This window comes from Leishmania donovani, chromosome 35 (assembly GCF_000227135.1).
Source record: "Leishmania donovani BPK282A1 complete genome, chromosome 35".
Taxonomy (NCBI): domain Eukaryota; phylum Euglenozoa; class Kinetoplastea; order Trypanosomatida; family Trypanosomatidae; genus Leishmania; species Leishmania donovani.
The window spans coordinates 70,687-90,686 of NC_018262.1; the positions used below are offsets into that span (position 1 = coordinate 70,687).

Consider the following 20,000-nt stretch of genomic DNA (forward strand, 5'->3'; position numbering starts at 1 on the left):
CGCTGCACCGAAAGCTGCACCCGCTGCACCGAAAGCTGCACCTACTGCACCCGCTTCTTCCGATGCTTCCTGGAAGGTGCAGTCACGAAAGGGAAGCGTTGCGGGTGGAAGTTATGCTGCTGAACAGAGGATGTCTTCGAGTGGCGTTTCGCGCCCTCGAACCGCAGTACTTCATGAGGCTGGTGCGACACACACGGTGGCATGCGCACCGTCCCGGAAGCAGCTCCCTCGCCGAGCTGATGCCAAAGGCCCTGCTGTGTCTTCCCCTCCTCCCTCACCGCCACCGGCGCCGTCTCCATCAGCCGCACCTCCAGCACCATCAATTCCACCGTCTGCGCCGCCGGTACACGCTACCATCGCGCCTCCCTCCATAAGTGCGGTGGGCGACGTGGACAGCGAGGCGGGGGAGGGGAGGCTTTTCGAGGCTCTTCGACCCTCGCTCTCGACACGCGTCGAGGCGGCCGTACGACAGAGTAGAGCAGAGCGCCCTCTGAAGGCGTCCTCTAAAGCCCAGCAGCCGCAGGCGGAAAAACGGGAGCCGCGTGCTCTTTGTGGGGACACGGAACCGCACACTGATTCGTCCGAGCTTGAAGGCGCGGCTTCCGGGGATTGGGGGTGGGCTAAGCGAGAAGGGCGGCTACAGCCACTTCCGGCGTCCATCTCCTGCAGCATCGATCGACATGAAATCCCAGCTGAGCTGGGGGGTGATGAGGGCAGTAGGGTCGCCGAGAGCACCACCTCAGGATCGACTGCTAGTGACTTTTCTCGAGGTGAGGCCTCCACGGCGCCTGAAGACTCCGCACCGCCGTCCTCTGCACTTGCAGGAGAGCTAGAGGCCGCCACAGTGGAGCGCTTGCCTGGAGAGGTGTGGTGCGGTGCAGAGGCCGAAGGCTGTGAGAAGGGCGCCACGCCGCCACCGCGCCCTCCAATCGCGGACAACAGCGATGTGTGCCTTGTAGTGTCGACTTCTTTCACACCTCAACTATACGCGATTACGGTGCAGCTGCGAGAGCCGCCGTCAAGCCCAATGGCCTGCGTGCAAGCTGTTGCAGGTGCATTGGACGCGGTGGAGGTGCACTGCGACGCAGCTGTGGCCGCCCGAGCCGCAGGCAGGGCCGACGCGAGAGTGAAGGCAGCGCCAGACATCACCGTTACGTGGTGCACCTTGCCGCATTGCCCCTTCTTCGCATCGACGCAGAGCCCGGCGGAGCTGCCGTTGTCGCAGCGTGTCAGCTATGTGGCGGCCAAGGAGGCGGTGATGAAGCGCTTCCACCACCTTGTGGCACGATTTGGGTCACTTGTGCGTTTTGCAGCAGCGGCCAGCAGCGGGTCGGTGCTCGACTTTGGCGCGGAGGTTTTTTTTGCGTGCCCGGTGCGGCGGCTGCTCTCTCTGCGAGCCGCGGCGTGTGACAGCGGCGACAAGACGGCAGCAGCGGCGGAGTCGTCCTCGTCGCCCGTTGCCACCGTCTCTGTGGGGTTCCCGCTGAGCCGCGTGGGCATTTTTCCCTCGACCACTACGGTGGCCTCCCTGCAACGTCTCTGCGGGTCAGTTCACACGGTGAAATGGGTGCCTGTGCTGCACACATATGACGTGAGCAGCCTGGCTGATATTGGTTTGCTGAGTATCCCTGACGCTGTCGGTGACGCTACGGACAAGAGTAAAGCGAAGCAGTGGTGGCTACTGCTTGAGCAGCTCATTCTCGAGCACGTGTGCCAGTCACCTGCGCAGCGTCGGTGGGCCGTGGAGATGCTAATGTGGAGTCGTGGCTTTCATGACGCTGCGGTGCGTCACAAGGCAGTCGGCGCCATGTCCGCAGACATCGCAGATGGTTGGTACACATACGCAATGGGGGCTCTTAGCCGGAATCCCTCATCCACAGAAGGGGGCGCTGCACGCGGAGATGCTGAAAGCACCACCGGGGTTCAGCCACTTCTGACAAAACCCCCCTGCAGAGGCGCCGCTCATGCTGTACAGGTACACTCGAGGTCTCTGCGATGCTTGCTGCCTCCTCTGCCACACCACCGCTTCCTCACCTTCCCGCACGTGCAGCGTTCGCTGTGGATGAATAAAATGCAAGCACTGACTGCCACAGAAGAGTCCGCTGGAGCGGCCGTGCTGCTTGACTGCTCTGACAAGGCTGTGATGGACACGTTGGATTTGGTGGAGACGCACCTCGCTGGCACCGCCGCGCAGCGGGCTCGCTTGCCCTATCTGAACGTCGTATTAATCGGAGACGCTACCACTGCGCAGCCGATTCTTCAACGCCTGCCTTGCGCTGCTGTCATCTCCTCCGCGTCTGCGTTTTGCGAAATGGGGCATGCCTCCGTGCAGCAGGTGCGCCTGTACGCTTCGCCGAAGTGGCCGACAGATCTTCAGCAAGACACGTTGTTGGCAGCCTTGACATACCTCAAGCGCCGCGGAGCACCTCACGTCGTCGCCGCCGGCGCGGCGCCGCAGCGGCTTCTGCTAGCACTGTGTCAGGAGGCGGTGTTGGTAGCGCGCTCGCTGCCTGATGCCATGGCTGTCGAATCCGCGGCCAAGGACCAGCTGGGTCTGTGCTTGGGACCCTTCCGGCTTATGGACGCCTATGGCACCGTTGCCGTCGCTTCCATGGCCGCCGCAGAGCGGACGCGCACCGCGGCGGCCAGCGATGTGGCGGCTCGAGCCGCCGTAGCCCCTGTGCACGAGCTGGAAAGCTGCATGCGGTCCATGGCCCGTGAAGGGCTGCTAGGAGCGAGAGGTGCACGTGGAGGTTTCTACGATTCCGCTGTGGCAACTAACGAAGCAGTCTCCGCCGCTCCGCTGCTTCGGGAGGCGGTGCTGAACGCGTACGTCCGCCACACGACGCTGGCGCAGGTGGGCGACCGACTTCGCGCGGCTGTGCTGAACGTGGCCTGCGAGCTGCTAACCCGCGGTGAGGTGCAGCGGGTCGATGATGTCGACCTGCTATCGATGAGTGCCCTTGGATGGCGGGAGGAGACGGGCGGGGTTCTTTATCAGGTGGACCAGCTGGGGGTAGACGGTTTGCCACGGCTGGTGGAGCACATGACATGCTTAGCCACGACAGGTATTGCACCGCACCTCGCTCCTCACCCGTTGCTCTTGCGCATGGTGACAGAGAAGGTGCGCTTCGCCAGCCTCAAGGCTAGCGGCCTGTTGTGACGGCTGTAAAGGGGGGGGTGCGTTCGATCACCGTCGTGTGTTCTTGTACGTGCGTTGCCCCTTCGTGTATTGTCGCGTGTCTGTGCCGAGTGGTGCCGTTGTTGTCGGCGCGAGTGGGAGGCAGGGCGGCGTGAGCGATGCCCCTCCTTCTCCCCTTTCGCCCTCTCCCTCGCGTGCGTGCGTGCGTAAGCTGTTACTCGTTTGGTCTCACGCATATTGCCTAACACGATTGCTGCTAGAGTTTGATAGTAAGGTTGGGGCGAGTCTTCGGGGGCTTGCGATGGTGCTAAGGGCGCGCGTGCACGCGTGCACGCGTGGAGCTCGCGTGGCCGCGTCGTTGTGTAATGATCAGGAGCGCCTGCGCCTTTGTGATGTTACCGGAGTCCGGCAAAGGACTTAAGCATCGTTCCCCGCGTTGCTCATGTACACCGCACTGTGTGCGCGTGCATGCGTTGCCAGCTTCTCTTCACTTCTCCTTTCCCTCTCTGAATCTCTTATCCTTATGCGATACTGCTGTGCTGACCTGGGTGGGTGCTTGCGCTTGCACACGTGTGTATGGCGTGCCATGGCTCTCCACACACGTGGGCTGTGGCAGCGGGCTCGCGTTATTGTTTTTCCCATACGTCTTTGCCGTCTTTTGTTAGCCGTCCGGCGGATTGTGTGGCTCCCACGTAGCGCCACGTGTGTTGTCAAAGACGCGAACACCTCGTCTCATCTTCACTGTGAAGGGCTGCCTTTGCGCCTCGCCCCACTCGAGAACGGCTGTGAAGCTCATTCTAACTCTCTTCCACTCTTACCCTCAAGCAGGCCGGCGCTGAGCGAGTTTATTGTTCCTCACGAATGCCCGCCACCACGATGGTCGCCGATCCACTCTCGCAGATCGTGTCGCAGGTGATCGACGACGTGAGTTTCTCCCAGACACATACAGTCAGCGATGACTTCAGGGTGTACCCAAAGTCGTCTATCGACAGCGTTAACACGCTTCAGCAGGAGCAGCGAAAGCGCGTGGAGCAGACGTATGGCGCACGCGCACCATCCCCTGATTTTCTGGGATCTCAGCTGCTGGCGGAGTACCGCGGCGAGGCGGCTTCGTTGCAGCTCGCTAAAGAGTCCGGGGACCCCAACTTCCCTACCTCTATTTCACGCATGACGGGCGAGCAGAGCAAGCAGTTCAAGAAGGACATGAAACAGCGCATCCACGAGTGGGAGGCAACGGTGCGAGATGCAACAGGGCAGACAGAAGTCTACCCGGACCAGAAGGCCTCGTTGCGCTCCATCTATGAACTCTACCGCGCCACCAAGATGAAGGTGCTGGGGGTGGAGCCCTCTCCGGGCACGCACGGAGCAACAGCGGAAACGTCCGCTACAGGCAGCCGGGATGTGTCGCAAAGCGTCGCTGCACATGCTGCGGGTGCATCGTCGGCGCCAGCTTCTGCAGTTGGTGGGGCCAGGTCGGAGAGCACTCGACTGAGCACATCAGGTGCCAAGGACACTACTGCAGGCTTTACCAAAGCGCTGCCGGGCTCAGCCGCCGCTGCTGGCGGCGAGGCTCGCGCAGCGTCGAGCGGCGCCGCAGCGCCTGGAATGGCTAGCAGCGGCGCTGACTGGATTAAGCGCATTGAGCGGGTGCCGCTGGGCACGGAGGACGTGTCGAAGATGGCTGAGGACGCGTTGCAGACGGAGAAGCGCCGCTTGAAGCAGGTACTGCACCGCTTCGAAAGCGACTTCGAGAAGTACAACGGCGTGCGCCCAGGCCGGCATGACCGCCAAGGCTTCACGGCAGAGTACCACCGCTACGGCGAGCTGAAGAACGAGCTTATGCGCCGTTCCCAGAAGTAGAGATGTAGGGTTAGAGTGCAGCTTTACTGGCACGTGCGCGCCAAGCTCTCCACAACCCCGCTGCCAAGCGTTAAGCATCGGCGCAGAGGCAACGGGAGACGGGGGCGGTCGGTTTTACAAAAAGGCGTCGATGAAGTCGGAAAACAAGCAGAGGGATCTAGAGGGTAGAGGCGGGAGAGGTAAGCAGCGAGCACACTTGCACGCCTGTATTTAGAGGGATTGAGAGGGGCAGCGGTGAACGGCGCAGGCTACCCATCGCACTCGTCTCTGCGGCTGTGCCTAAGTGTTCTGCGCCTTTCTGTGCCTGCCGCTATGCTTATTTGGCTGCTCTCTCCCTTCGGTTTCCTTTCACCCGCCAACTCCCACCTCCCGCAGCGGAATCTTTTGATATGAGTGTTGTTGTGTTTCCGCGCCGCGGCCGCCTCTCCCCTTCTCCCGGCGGCCTCCCCTCCGCTACGCCCGTCTCCTCTTTGCTGCCTCTTTTCTGCATCATCTTGTGCGACAAGGCGTGTGCACGTCTGCTGTGCACTCGATAAGCCAACAAAAAAAGCACATCGGAACGGAAAGTCTCCCCGCACACGCTACGCAACACTCTTACAAGTTTGAGCGCCGTTGAACCTTTCCTCTTTTTCTCCCCCCTCCCAGCTTGAGAGAGAGCGCGGTGGGGTTGCGGTGGCGCATAGCGTTGAGGAGGACTCTGGCGAGCGCCGCGACACCAAGCCCGCTGCTGGACGCATTGAGTACATGCGCCACGGTGATGCCGTGCTGAAAGGCATCTCCCTCCCCCCCGCGACACAGCACAGACTCCCACGGGAGATACAGAGGGAGGCATGTCTCTGGCGACTTGCATGCGTCTTAAGCTGGCGTCTGCGTGCCACACACCGGCACAGCTATTCGTTTTTTTATGCCGTTTCTCTACCCCCTCTCACCCCGCATCTCTGACCTTTCGTCACCACTTTTCTCTTCACAATTGCCTATTACTTTGCGGTTGTCAAGCAGTTCGAACAGAAAGAAAGGGAAAAGATACACGGGACCCCTCGTCCTCCCCCAATCACCGTGCGCTCTGACGACGGGTGCCGTGGTTGTTTTCTTGTCCCCTTCTTCCATCCATTCCACCCCTTGCGAATCCATACAAACATACAGAGATACACACACTTGGTGTGCGCGCGCACCTTGTGCCCCCCTCTTCCATGCAGCGCAAGTATACCAACGCGCAGGCGTTGGCCGTCTACCAGGCGCTGCAGCAGAGCGGCGGCCTCAGTGCCCTTGAGGACGACACCGCCACGGCGCTGTATCTTTCGCAGAATGCGGCCGCCACCGGCGAGCTCAACTTCACGCCTGGGCTACTGGAGCGACTGACGAAGCGACTTGACAAGGGGGGCATGGTGCTGGACCCGTTCTGCTCGTACGACTACGCCGACCGCCGCCACATCCGCAACTTCTCCATGTCAATCCCCATTCCCTTTAGCGCCTTCGACGGCATCCGCCGCAGCAAGCATCAAGTGCAGCTCACCGCGGCGCAGGAGGAGAATGTTCTGAAGTCATTCGACAAGTTGCTTAACGGCGAGGACGTCAAGAAGAGTGGCGCGACCCCAGCGGCGAAAGGCGCGCGAGAGATATCTGTGGCGCTGCCGTTTGTGAGCGCCTTCTTCGACCAGCGCTGCCCGGAATTGCACAACAGCGTACTGACGGGCTCGCGCGAGGGGGCGACGTACCTTCTTCTGTCCGTAATCACAGGCCACAAGGAGCTTTGCGCCAAGTGCCTCAAGGCCGGCGCCAACCCGAACAACATGTCGTTTCTTCGAGACGAGTCGCCGGCGCCGGGTGACATGTTCCATGGGTACAGCCCAGTTTTCATGGCGGTGCTGGCGGAGCAGGTCGAGATCCTGGAGCTGCTGTGCAGCTGCGGAGGCAGCATTCACGTGTACGACCGCTGGGGCCGCACCCCTCTGCACGCTGCCATGGCGGTAGAGAGCACCTTGACGGTGCAGTGGCTTCTGGCGAAAGGCGCGCCACTGTACGTGCCAGATGGCTTCGGCATTCTCCCGGCTGACAGCTGCGTCGGCACACAGTACGCGGAATACTCGATGCCCATGTTGGCGCTGCAGGAGCCGCCAAAGTGCCCACCGCCGAGCTACTTCGCCGAGGCTGCGAAGAGCTGGGCCGCCCCGGAGCGAGAGAGCAAACCCACGGCCGAGAAGGAATCAAAGGAGGACGCAGCCACCACCAGCTCTGGTGCATCGGCCGCTGAGGGGGAGATTAAGATGGAGCTGTGCCGCTGTCGCTCCGGTCGGCCAGTAGGGTTCTGCGGCTGCATCGATGACATGCTCGTCCGGTGGGCGCGCGATCGCCTGAACACTGAGTGGAGCCCCGGTGTGAACTTTAGCGCACTCGCAAAGAAGCAGGCGGCTGTCGAAGAGGAGCGAAAGCGAACGACGTACAGCGCAGACGGCGGCCGAGTTGTTAAGTCCTAACAATGGAGGAGCGCACCATGGCACAGATGATCGGGGCGCACCGAGCTAGTGGCGCAGGGCGGAGGAGGGAGGCCTGCGGCTGCTGCTCCGTGTCACCGCGGGTGGCATGATTTGCGTATAGAAGGAAGCAAAGTGTGTGTGTGTGTGCACTCATGTACGGGATGGTGCATGCTGTGGTCACTCTCTTCCTGGGCCTTTTTCTCGGCTTTGCCCTATCCAGTGCTGACGTTTTTTTTTTTCCGCTCTTCTTGAGTGTTTGCGTGCGTGTCGGCCGTTGCGGCGGGGGCATGCTGCCGCGGGTTTTTGTTTAAGCCGCTTGCAATGCGCGTGTGCACCGAAAAGCAAAACCTCCCTAACGACACAAAAAGAAAGAATGATACAAGACTTTGATCTACGGTTCGCTGTGAGTATGTGAATGTGCGTGTGTCTCCTTCCCCTACCTTCTCCCCCCTCCCCATGTGAGTGAGAAAGGCTGCGGCTTCGGCCGATGGCAAGCAATGATTCTCGACAATGCATGCCCCCTCAAGGGGGACTTCTTCCGCGCCACTTGCTCTTCACCTTTGCGGCTGTTCACCTAACCCTCTCCCCCTCCCCCCATCACACGCACACCTGCAGAGTTGACCAACATCGTCATAGCCCCTTTCTTCCATTTCTTTTCTCATTTCCTTTCCCAGCTCCATTCTGTGAATACGAGCGCATCGCCACAAAAGAGGCAAAAAAGGACACGACTTGAGTTGTTTCGTGTACTCAGCCCCTCCCACCCCTCCTTGTGGCCCACCGCCTCTTCTTCCTCTCTGTGTCTTCGTAGCTGCCTTCTCTTCTTCCCCCTTTTTTGTTGGTTGTTTCCTCCTCCCCCTTTTTCTCAGCCCTCACCACATCTCTTTCGTCCTTTTTGTTTCTGTGGCTTCCGGTGCGCTTTTCTCCCCATCTGAATTGGTCGTTGTACGTCGCCCCCGTCCCCTCTCCCCCTCCTGCACTACTGCCGTTTTTCCTGTATGCGTGTGTGTGTCATAGTGTCACACCCTTTCCCTCTTAGACAGCAAAACGCGAGCTTCCCCCCTTTGCTTTTCTTCACGACGGAGAAACGCGTGCCATTTTACATCCCCCTCTCTCCCTCCAGCCCCGGGTTGCACTGGTCTCTCCCTGCAGGCGAGGTACCGGGCACCCAAGACGGATATAGTACCTCACACATCGCATATCTTATTATCAAGCACCACCCCTCCCCACACCCCTACACACGCAGAGGCTCACAACTCGCCCTTCTTATTCCCTCTTCTTGCCTCCGCTGCATAAACGCGCTTTTCCCTCGTGTGTCTTTGGGAGAGTCAAGCAAGTGAGCAGCAGCATACAGGAGAAGCACATACAAAAAGCAGTAACGATGTCGACAGCAGCAATGATTCACGATTCTCTGCAAGCGGCGTCCACGCCAATGAGCGAGGCTGCGCTGAAGCGCGAGATTGCCTTGCAAGAGGCGTCTGATGCGGTGGACAACAAGTCGCAGGTGCTCTCCAAGTCCCCGGCCGACACGAGGGAGGGAACGCACGAGGTGCTCACCGCCACGGAGCCGTTCGAACATCCTATCTCTCTGCGCACTAAGGTGTCGGCCTACGTCACTCTCGCACTGCTCTTCTTCTTCGCGCGCGTGCGTGAGAGCTATCGCCAGTTCTTTCCGAACGATGAGAGCCACGTGCGCCCCGGCTACGCCCCCATTGTGAAGGACTTCGACCACTACTGGAACCGCCGCTTTTACCGCCGCGTCCGCGACTGCTTCATGCGCCCCATCGACTCTCGCCCTTCGCGTGTGATTGGACTGATGGAGCGCGTGTCGAAGGACAACAACCAAACGTTCGAGTACAGCGGCCGCATCGTGCCCGCGGTGAACATGGGCTCGTACAACTACCTCGGCTTCGCCGAGGACACGCAGAGCATCACGCACGAGGTACTAGATTCGATCGACGACTACGGCCTCGCCTCATGCAGCGCGCCGCAGGAGTTGGGCCAGAGCGCCCTCGTGTCTTGCCTCGAGCGCGAGTTCGCCGAGTTCCTCGGAAAGGAGGATGCCATTGTGTGCGGCATGGGCTTCGCCACGAACTTCCGCGGCCTCCCCACCCTCTTCGGCAAGGAGACGCTGGTGCTCTCTGACAGCCTCAACCACTCCTCGCTCGTCAACGGCGTGCGCTCGTCTGGCGCAAAGGTAAAGGTCTTCCAGCACGACCACTTTGGTCAGGTGGAGAAGTGCCTGCGCGAGGGCGTAGTGCTCGGCCAGGACCCATGCGGCGAGTACAAGCCGTACAAGCGCATCGTCATCATCATTGAGGGCATCTACAGCATGGAGGGCGAGATCGTCAATCTCAAGAAGTTTGTGGAGCTGAAGAAGAAGTACAAGGCTCTGCTCTTCGTGGACGAGGCTCACTCCATTGGCGCTATTGGCCGCACTGGTCGCGGTGTGTGCGAGCACACCGGCGTCGACCCCGAGGACGTTGACGTGCTCATGGGTACCTTCACTAAGAGCTTCGGCTCCATCGGCGGCTACATCGCAGCCGACAAGCCGCTCGTTCGCTACCTCCGCCAGCATAGCTCCATCGCCCTGCACTGCGACCCTCTGGCACCGCCTTGCGCGCAGCAGGTGCTGTCGGTGCTGCACGTGCTGCTCGGCAAGGACGGTACGGACCTCGGCGAGAAGCGCATCCGTCAGCTCAAAGATAACTCGACGTTTTTTCGTCGCGGACTGATGGACCTGGGCCTCGTGGTGCTCGGCGATGACAGCAGCCCGGTGGTGCCGGTGATGTGCTACAGTATTGGCAGGCTTAGCGCCCTCTCCCGCCTGTGCCTCGAGCGCGGTGTCGCTATCGTCGTCGTCGGCTACCCGGCGACGCCGCTCCTGCAGGGCCGCGTGCGCTTTTGCGTCTCGGCCTGCCACACGCGCGAGGACCTGCAGCGCACCCTTGATGTGATAAGGGAACTCAAGGGCTACGTCTGCATGGAAGACAGCACGAACCCGCTGCGGTAAGAAGCGGGCTGAGCGACAACCGAGGGCACACTGTTCAGCATCGTACACGCACAAGTAGTCATTATCTGTGATGGAGTGCTTCTCACTTTGTGTTCACGCGTGTGCGCGCGAAAGGAAGGGTACAGATACGATCCAACGACTCCCTCACCCGTTTCCGCGCCCGACTTTTGACCGGCACCCACGCGCCGACGTGGACCTTTCAGGCGTGAGAGCGCGCACAACGAATGTCTTGCACGAGGGAGAGAGGAGGCGCGAAAATGAAGAAGACATGCCGAGTCACCGTGACTTCCACCCTCCCTCACTTGCAGAGAAGTACTTGAAAAGAGAGAAAGGATGGGCTTTCGCTCAGGTGGGTGTTCTCTCCTCTTGTGTGGTGATACATACACCAGTACGCATACGCGTACAGGCAGACATTGGTGCAGATGCATAGTGTGCAGGCGCTCGCATGTGCAGAACCAAGAGTGTATCATAACCAGTGTAGTTCCTCCCTTCGCGCGCTCTCACACACACACACACACACACACACACACATGCTGCGCGTGCATACATGTTTCTGCGCTCAACTGCAGAGACGTCGCATGCCACACATCTATTTCGCATTTAAAGCCCACAATAGATGCATAACATTGCGATTTTCTTCGCTTTTGTTCCCGTTTAGTTTTTACTCGCTGCGTGTGTACGCACCGGTGCAGGTGCGCATGCCGGCTCTCTGCCCCTTCCATCTCTCCCCGCCGCGAGCATGAGTGTGGATGTGTTAGTTTTTATGTATGTGCTGTGCGTGTGTGTTTGTAATCAAGCGTGAGGAACAGGGAAAGCAGAGGCGGAGAAAGCGATAGCGAGCACTCGCTCGTGCGTGTTGCTTTTTATCTCTCCCGCATCTCTGCCCCGCGCTTCCCACTCTCGCATCATGGATTTATCAGCTCATCATCGAGAGAATCAAATCGACAACAACGCTCGGACTTGACTCGGGGCAGCCGCAACGGCTGTGGTAACACCACCAAGGGCATGCATGTTTTAACCGCCCCTGGTACCGACACTCTCACGACTGTTGCCCCTTTCTCTCACAAACACAGCGCCTTCCCTCCACATACTTTAGCACGCCCTCTTTTTTTTTTTCGTTTCTTCCGCTCCCTTTCTTGTTCCGCTACTGGATGTTGCATGCGCTCCTTTTCTATGTGCGCCCTTGTGTGTGTTGTCTTCTGTATTTTACGTATGTATCGGCGTGTGTGGCGACGGGTGGACGTGCACATGTGCGTGCGTGAGTATGTGTCTCTCCTTCATCTATGGAACGATTTCAACCATCCCCCTCCCCCAAAAAACAAAGGGCGCACTGCTAACCACCCTTGCTGCTTGCCCGCTTCCCTAACCCCTTTCACTTCTTTGGTGCGTCAGTGCCGTAAAAGAACGAGAGCTGGCGAGAGAAAAAGTGTGGGAGAGGGCGAAGGACCCCCCCCTCCACCCCCACACACACACTCGCACAAATTTCGACGTGTGGTCGACATTAAAATACGCACGAGTACCGTCGTCGCTCTCCGGCGTGTTGACGTTGTCCTTTAGGTGTTGTCGTTCTCACGTCGCTAACAAAGCGGTGCAGAATGTGCGAGGAGAAACCGCCGCGACTGTATATTTCTTTTCTTCCTGTAAGGAGGCACACAAAAGAGTGCGTAAAAACGGCATGAGAATTCGAGCGCGTGTGCGATGGTTCGATGTGCCTTGTCAATTTGCACATGCACACACACATACACACACACACACAAAACGCGGCCGTGTCCACCCCCCCCCCACGCTCGGCTCATTGACGCCTGTGCGCCTTCCTCTCCATGTGCAGCTTTCTCTTCTCTGTTTTGAGCGATGGTGGATGGCCACGTCATGGAAAAGACTCGACTCCACACCTCATCACCACCACTGTGAATGATCTTAGTCACATTCACACAAGAGAATGGTGTTACGTACAGAGGCGAGCACATGTGCATGCGCACCTCATCAGTCGTCGACATGGTTCTCTTTTCTTGCGTTGTATCTTCATGATTTCCTTTGGCTTCCGACCATTCTCATTACACTTATGTGTATGTTTGTGCGCATGGGGTGACGGTTGGCCTGTGCATCGGCTTTCCAGTCCGCTGCATCGTCTGCCCCACCGCCATTCTTCGACTCGATGTGCCTCCGTCGTAGGCAACAAATGGAGAGAGAGGAGAAAGATGTTGCTCGTTTCAGGTGCGTCCTCGCTATGTACCACAGATATGCGTTCGCGAGAAGAAGAGTGTGCACGGATCGGAAGGAAAAGACATCGGTCATGAGATACCGCCTCTGTGACCTCCCCCCATCCCCACAACTGCTGGTGGGCTCTGCCGCCCTCCCTTTGTTACACACGCGCCCGCAGGCACAGGGATGCATTGCCCAACGATAACGTTGGGCTCCTCCCCCTTTTTTGTGCATCTTTTGGTTTGCATTTTTTTGGGTTCAGTTTTGCGTTCACGAGGCTTCTTTTGCTCTGAAACCTAGCCACACCGTCTCACCGCTACCTTCCCCATATCACTTTCTCGCAGTTCGCATTCTCGAGCTCTCCCTGTGAGTCGACTGTGACGTGGCCGAGGGCCGCCATTTTTCACTGTGCTCATTCCCATGCCGTGTGATGTGTTCGTCTATTTTTACACGCTGGTTTAGCTCTTGCCTCTCCCTCTTCCTCTCTGTACCAAGCTCTCGTTGACGAAGAATGCCCTCTTCGATTGTCTGCTGTACGTGTGTGTGTAAAGAGGTGGGGTCCGGTGGCCCGCCCTACACCATCTCCGTCTCTCGTGCTGTTTTCGATGTGTACGAGTGTATGTGTCGCTCGTATTGTGCTCGCTTTTCTCTATCCATCTTTGGTTTTCCGCTTGACACGACAGGGCAAGCTCACCATCGAAAAACTTGCACACAGCCGCGCACCAGCACTGCATGGCACGCACATGTGAAATCCGCGTGCCTTCCGCATGTCACACCTGTTGCCATGTTCTGTGAGAATAAGGGCATCTTTTTTCCCATCAGAGGCGTCTGTGCGTGCGTGTGTGTTTCTATGTGCCTAGGGAGGCTGCTTCGAAATGGAGAAAGGCGAGGGAGAGAGAGCAATGAGTCGTACTACCCGCCTTATCCCCTCCCTCCGCGGTACTTCAACGCAGCGGCGGCAATGAACCACCTTCGGCACCACTGCGCACTGCCACACCAGGCGCATCGGCCACCTTCTCTTGGTAGACTCTCTCTGCTTGGATGGGGGTGGCGCTCGGATGGCTTTACCATCTCATGTCGTCTCTCTGTATTCCCACTTTGTTTCTCGTATCCGCCGTGCGTGCAGCATCACCAGCTCTTCCATCCACAATAGTTTTTTGCCTTCGGCGCACGTGACGAGGAGGTCGCAGTGCGATGCTGGCCTTGTTTGTTGCTGTGGCCGCGGTCCTCGGCACATCGCTTGTGCTGGTTGCGTTGTGGACAGTGCAGCGCGTTCCGAGGTGGGAGTGGGAGTCCTCAACAGTACTCATCACTGGCGGCAGCGTCGGCATTGGCCTCGCCACTGCCAAAAGCCTTGCACGCAAAAAAGTGCCATTCCTTGTCCTCGCAGCGCGCCGCGAGTCTGTGCTGCGAGAGGCAGTGCAGCAGGTTGAGAAAGTCATCGACGAATGCCGCAGCTGCACGCGTGTGTCATATGTAGTAATGGATGTTGCGGACGAAGCCTCCGTCGCCACCGGCCTTGCCCGTGCCAAAGCACAGTGCGACGGGCGCCCCATCAACCTTCTCATCTGCAACGCCGGTTTTGCCCATCCAGCTCGTTTTGTGGACAGCGCGATGAGGCACGCTCGGCAGATGATGGAGGTGAACTACTTTGGATCTCTGGCAGTGCTGTGGAAGGTGCTGCCGGGGATGCTGGAGATTAATCAGGGCCGCGTTGTGCTGACGAGCAGCATGGCGGCCCGGGCACCGATTGCAGGATACGCCTTGTACAGTGCCACCAAGGCTGGGCTGCGTGCCTTTGCCCACAGTCTGGACATGGAGAACAGTTGCCTCGGCGTGCGTGTGCAGGTTGTAAGCCCGCCGGACGTGGCGACACCTGGGTACGCGCACGAAAACGAGGTCAAGAGCCCCGAGTGCGCCGCCATCTCGTCGTTCGGGGGTGCAAAGCCGTTCACGGCGGAGGCAATGGCACAGGCTATTGTCGATGGCATCGCGGACTACTCGTTCGACATCACGCTTGGGTCGGATGGCAGGCTGCTCAGCTACGGCTCTGCCGGCATGGAACCGGCGACTAGCGTGGCAGCGCTGTTAGCGCAGTCTTTGCTCGGCGGCGTGCTGCGTCTAGGGCTGGCGGTGTTCTCTAAGATACACTACAGCATTGTGAAGAAGGTGCGCCTGTCGGAGGCGTCGTCAGCCCCGTCGCCGCGCTGATAGAGATGCTTCTTTGTGTGTGCGTCGGCATGTTTGACTGCTTCGGCGATCCATCGTCATGTCGCCAGCGAGGGGTATATAAGAAGGGAGAGAGGCTGCCGCTGAACCCGCCTAGGGATCACCATCGAAAGCGAAACAGGAGAATAGTAAAGGAGCAAGCCAGCGCGCACCGCGGCTAACGAGAGCGTGTCCACAAGAGGAGCGCCCACGCTGCGATGCTTGCGGCAGCGCGAATGTCGAAATCGCTGCTGTCTTTTGGCGGCGGAAAGAGAGGAGAAGTCCCCCTTTGTTTGGCAGGGGGGAGGAGGGGGGGCGCACGCACAAGGGTGGTGTGCAAGCGTGCCGCGCCGCCGTTGCACTGTTTTCTTTTCCGCGAAGCAGCAGTCGCCCTGGTCCCTTTTTCTTCTAGTCTTCGCGTGTCTCTCCTACTCCGTCGGGCTTTCGTCTGCCGACGTGCTTCGACGTGTCTGTGCATCGGTCGACCCTGTGAGCGGCATGACCGACACGCACGCATACACGGTATTAGGGGCGAAAAGAAAGCGCACAACGCGGTGAATGCCACGCGGCCTAGTCGGTGAGCCGCTACTTCTCAGCTCAGCTGCGGTACACGCATACTCGATTACACACCTCACATACATAGATCGCCTTGGCACCGTCCGCGACGTACTTCAACGTCTGCGGGCTGGATTCGCGTACGCGCGTGCATCGCACTTGGCAGCAGTACGTGGCTAGGGGGGTGATCATCGTCGGTTGTGATGCCCACGTACTTCTTCCGCATTCCATCGTTGCAGGTATGCACAGTTTCGTTCTTCGGTGGAGGCACGCTCGTCCTAGGCAGCGGCCTCTGGGATCTCATGCGCTCCAGGCGCAACGCCGTTCCTGTGTTCAACAGCACCACTGTGGTCAAAACGGAGGAGTCGGCGCGCTACCCGTGCGAAAAAATCAAGGGCTTTGATGTTGTTGTGCGCAGCTTTTACGTATCCGTAGCGACCGATACCGACGGCCACGCTCCAGCGCCGGCGCTGTCTCTCCTGGCGCGGTTCCGCAGGCTTTCGGGTCTCTTCTCCAATGAAACGCACCGTGTCGACAACGCTGATCTAACCAAGACAACGGCAGCAGACCAGCCAGTCCGGTTGGTAGTACGGGATGCCAAAGACTCAGATGGCGGAGCCGACACAAGGCTCATCGCAGCTGCGCACTGGCCACCGGGCACCTCCAAGTATGCTGCCCTGATCCTGGAGCCCACCCCGCGGACCAGCGACGACTCGAGCGCCGCATTGCCGGCGCAGTCGCGCTCGCTGCTGCGGCAGTTTGCTGACGGGGCCACCCACCAATCTCTCTCCAGGTGCAACCCACGGTCCACGCTGCTGCACATGGCGTGTGAGAGCGACCCGGCCTATCTTGGTGCCCCCTACCTGCGTGTGCTCTTGAGCGCCTTCCTGCTGCTGCCGGCCACCCTCTCGCAGCTGAACGTTGCGGTTCTCGGCGTAGGCGGGGGATCGCTGCCGCTGTTCCTCCAGCAGTATTTCGCACCCCGACTGCACCGCTGTGACTTGGTGGATGTCGAGCCGATGTGCATCAAGGCAGCAGTGGAGCAGCTTGGGATGAAAGAGCTGCTGAACACGGTGGCGTTGCGGTGCGAGGGCGGTGGAGTGCACTACTACCTGGAGGACGCCGTCGACTACCTGTCGCACCGCGTTGGCGATGCCGACTGCCGAACAGGGTGCCCTTTGCAAGCCGGGTCTGGGAGATCAGCAGGGAGTGGAGAAGGCGCATCTGCTGCTCCGCATCACGGAACTCCTGTTTTCCATGATGCCGTTCAGCCGACCCCCGCCGCGGCGCGGGCTACCAGCGCCAAGCGCCAGCGCCAACTCGACTTGCTGTTCGTGGACCTGTTTGTCGGCAGCGAGCTCGATACGACCGTTACATCGCACGAGTTTCTTTGCCTGTGTCGCGGCTCCCTCTCCCCTCACGGGGTGGCCGCCTTCAACCTTCCGGCGGCGGACAAGCGGTTTGTGCAGCGCTGCAACGAGGTATTTGGCAGCCGTAACGTGTACCGTATTCCCGTTCCGGCAAGCTCGAACGAGGTGGTGCTGGCTCGCGGCGGGCCAAAGAACAGCGGCGCCGTGGCCGACGCTCCGCACCTCTCACACCGCCTCTTGTTTCGCCGCGCGCAGGAGCTGTCGGCGCATTATCGTCTTCCCTACGACCTGGCCAACCACTACCCTGTCTGGTGGCGACTGTGGTAGACGGGGTGGGTGGGTGGGCGGGAGAAGAGCTTAACGATACGGCGCACATGCACGCGCACACGCACGGCTGTGATTGTTGAACGAACGAGGGCATTCTTAAGCGCAGCTGCCTTAGCTTCGTAAAGATAGGAGGGAGCGGTGAGAGATCATTGCGTTTCAGGTGATCCTCCCCCCCCCCCCCGGCGCGCATGCTCGTGTGCCTCACCGTTCGTACTTCACAGAGAGCTGCTTTTACCCAAGCAACGCGAACGCGACAAGAGCCCACGCGCAGCGATTTGAGGGAAAGCTAAGCACCGTCAGAGAGGTTGAGGCGGCCAACGCATACGACGGATTATGTGGACGAGTGAAGGAAGGACGACGGTGCCATCGGCGCCAGATGTATCTCGATTCACAGGCATCAGCAAGAAGGATCGATATATCCAAACACATAAACACGTGCTCTGCAGGCGCGCCTCGAGGGGGCCCCTGAGTGGCCCTAATTGCTGCAACCCTGTTCCGCCTTTCCCTTGCTGCCTTCCGCTTTCATCCACTGCTTCGCTGTTCCTGTCGCTTGTACGAGAGCAGACTCGTTTCTCCAACACCCACGTCCTCCTCCTCCCCCTCCGTGGTCTTTCCTCTCCCTGTTTCGTCTGCTGCATCGCGTGACCCTTGCGCAGATCAGCGAGCCTTCTCAGCTCACGTAAAAAAAAACAGAGAACACAACAGCACAGGGGTGAAGCAGCCACACTAACTATGTCTGCCACGATCAAAGCCGCGCGCGCGTGCGCCTCTACAGTGCTCTTTCGCAGCTTGCGCCTGCACGCCTTCCAAGGCGCGCTGCCGCATGTCCTGGTCGTGGTGGATCGCGTGCCGTGTGTGCTGCAGAAGGTTGTCGCGGAGGGTTACCTGGAGGTGCTGCGCGCGTACGGGCGGCAGGGCGCAGCATATGTCACGAGCAACTGCGACAGCGTGTTGAGGGCACCGACGGAGCCGTTTCCGGGAACGGCAGACGACAGGGAATCACTTCAGAGCCATAACGGCGAGCTGTTCATCCCTCTGGAACCCGGCGCAGAGACGCCGAGCGGGTCGGCAGGCTTCACTCCACGCGTTTCGCCGCCGTCGTTCGCCGCGGATGAATCTGCTCCTCTCTCCTACTCCCTCATGCCGTTTTGCAGCGACAACTTCCTGAGCCATGTGAAGCGGCTGCAACGGTTCTTTCGCCACTGCGGTGACGGGCAACTGCAACAGCAATGCCACCAGCATGAGACAGAGGCTGCCGCTGGGGATGCATCAATAACGCCGCCGCCTCCGACCGCACTGCCGAGTGTTTGGACGTCCGAGTACTTCAAAGAAGAGTTCGAAGCTCTGTGCCCGCTGCTGGGGCCACTGCTCTCGTCGAAAGGCGAGGCGGTCAAGGGCGATGCCACCGACGAGCAACCCCGATGGCAGGTACTTTTTCACGGACCGCCACGAGAGCTCCTCGGGTGCGTCATGGTGCAAGAGAACGCTTTCCAGAACGAGATGAGGCGCTATCGGCTTCGTCTGAGCCTGTTTGACCTCGGCATTCGTGTTGCGGAGCACTGCCACCTGGGTATCATGAGCCAGAGAGCGGATCGCTTGGCCGGCGAGGGCCACTTCAAGGAGGCGCTGGAGGACGACCAAGTGTACAGCTACGCCCGCTCGTGCGCTTTCCGGCCCGAGCATGCCCAGTGCCTCGCGAAAGCCATCGCGGACTCAATCGACTTGTACAGCTGGCGCCGCTCTGGGTGTGCCGGCGGCGCCGCAGCACGCGCAGCGCAAGTGTATCCGGCCTCCATAACGGCCGCGTTGCAGAGTGCTGAGCTCTGGTCTATCTTCAATACTGGCGCACTGAACGTCTGCGCATCTTCGACGGCAGCTGACGACACCGCCACGGATGTCGAAGCCGTCTTACGGGAACCAATCGAAGGCCCTGGCATGCCGCTCTTGATTGTATGCCGCGACACAGCCAAGGTACTCACCTACGGCGGCGGGATGGAGGACTGTTTGACCAACACCGGGTACTATGCTGCAGCCTACGCGCCGGAGCGCAACGATGTCGCGCGGCACCGTGAGCGCTTTCGGACGGCGTACAGCGAATCGAGTGGCGGAGACGGCGAGAGCGAGAGGGACGAGGAGGACGCCACTGCGAACCCCCCGGTGCACGGCCGCCTGAAGAAGAAGGAGTACCTCGCAGTGCTCAGGGCGAAGGGGCAGAAGCCGAACAAGCCCCAGCACGATAACGCCGATGACGAGGACGGCGCCGTCTCTCGCAGCGTCCCTGCCGGTTCCTGCATTTCCAACAGCATCGGCGGCACCTTTCCCATCGGCGAGGTCATCAGCGAGTCGTTTGACCTCTCGCAACTCAGTGGCACGTGCGACGTGTTTGCGTATCCTGACGTGTTCAAGAAGGTCACGATGAGCCGCCCATCACCGTTCACCATGACGGTAGAGAAAGGCGTTGTCACGTACATCAGCGACGGTGCCCCCAAGGAGTTCTTCGACCTGTTCAGCCTCGTTCGCCAGGTGGAAGGCGAGTGCTATGTGCGGGAGTTGGGCATTGGCCTCAACCCGTACGTCGGACCAGCCCACGTTGTGAGCGACGTGACTACGTTTGAGCGGCAGTGGGGCATCCACCTCTCCCTTGGCCAGCGCCACCCTCTGTTCGTAAAGCAGCGTGAGCGGCGCAACGCCGACGGTTCGGTGGCCACCGGGGTGCACGTGGATGGCCCTGTCCTCAAGCGCAAAGCCGGCAAGTATCACATTGACGTGTTTGTGGATGCAGCGCAGCTTCGCATGGGCGACATGTTTGCGGTCGACTTCACCAAAGGTATCGCCGTCCCGTGAGCGGCGTT

The 20,000-nt window shown here is 59.8% G+C and overlaps 6 protein-coding genes across 6 annotated transcripts; all 6 read left to right on the top strand.

Annotated features, from left to right (window-relative positions):
* Positions 1 to 4,003: 4,003 nt before the first annotated feature.
* Positions 4,004 to 5,002, top strand: LDBPK_350300 (hypothetical protein, conserved; the record flags this gene model as incomplete). The annotated part of the gene is made up of 1 exon (XM_003864575.1): positions 4,004 to 5,002. One exon carries the CDS (start codon positions 4,004 to 4,006, stop codon positions 5,000 to 5,002), a length of 999 nt encoding a protein of 332 aa, XP_003864623.1.
* A 1,190-nt stretch (positions 5,003 to 6,192) lies between these two features.
* LDBPK_350310 (hypothetical protein, conserved) lies at positions 6,193 to 7,476 on the top strand (the record flags this gene model as incomplete). The annotated part of the gene is made up of 1 exon (XM_003864576.1): positions 6,193 to 7,476. The coding sequence occupies one exon, from the start codon at positions 6,193 to 6,195 to the stop codon at positions 7,474 to 7,476; it is 1,284 nt and encodes a 427-aa protein (XP_003864624.1).
* Positions 7,477 to 8,905: 1,429 nt separating this feature from the next.
* LDBPK_350320 (serine palmitoyltransferase, putative) lies at positions 8,906 to 10,486 on the top strand (the record flags this gene model as incomplete). The annotated part of the gene is made up of 1 exon (XM_003864577.1): positions 8,906 to 10,486. The coding sequence occupies one exon, from the start codon at positions 8,906 to 8,908 to the stop codon at positions 10,484 to 10,486; it is 1,581 nt and encodes a 526-aa protein (XP_003864625.1).
* A 3,396-nt stretch (positions 10,487 to 13,882) lies between these two features.
* LDBPK_350330 (short chain dehydrogenase, putative) lies at positions 13,883 to 14,899 on the top strand (the record flags this gene model as incomplete). The annotated part of the gene is made up of 1 exon (XM_003864578.1): positions 13,883 to 14,899. The coding sequence occupies one exon, from the start codon at positions 13,883 to 13,885 to the stop codon at positions 14,897 to 14,899; it is 1,017 nt and encodes a 338-aa protein (XP_003864626.1).
* Positions 14,900 to 15,654: 755 nt separating this feature from the next.
* Positions 15,655 to 17,148, top strand: LDBPK_350340 (hypothetical protein, conserved; the record flags this gene model as incomplete). Its single annotated transcript, XM_003864579.1, has 1 exon — positions 15,655 to 17,148. The coding sequence occupies one exon, from the start codon at positions 15,655 to 15,657 to the stop codon at positions 17,146 to 17,148; it is 1,494 nt and encodes a 497-aa protein (XP_003864627.1).
* A 732-nt stretch (positions 17,149 to 17,880) lies between these two features.
* Positions 17,881 to 19,992, top strand: LDBPK_350350 (hypothetical protein, conserved; the record flags this gene model as incomplete). Its single annotated transcript, XM_003864580.1, has 1 exon — positions 17,881 to 19,992. The coding sequence occupies one exon, from the start codon at positions 17,881 to 17,883 to the stop codon at positions 19,990 to 19,992; it is 2,112 nt and encodes a 703-aa protein (XP_003864628.1).
* Positions 19,993 to 20,000: the final 8 nt, after the last annotated feature.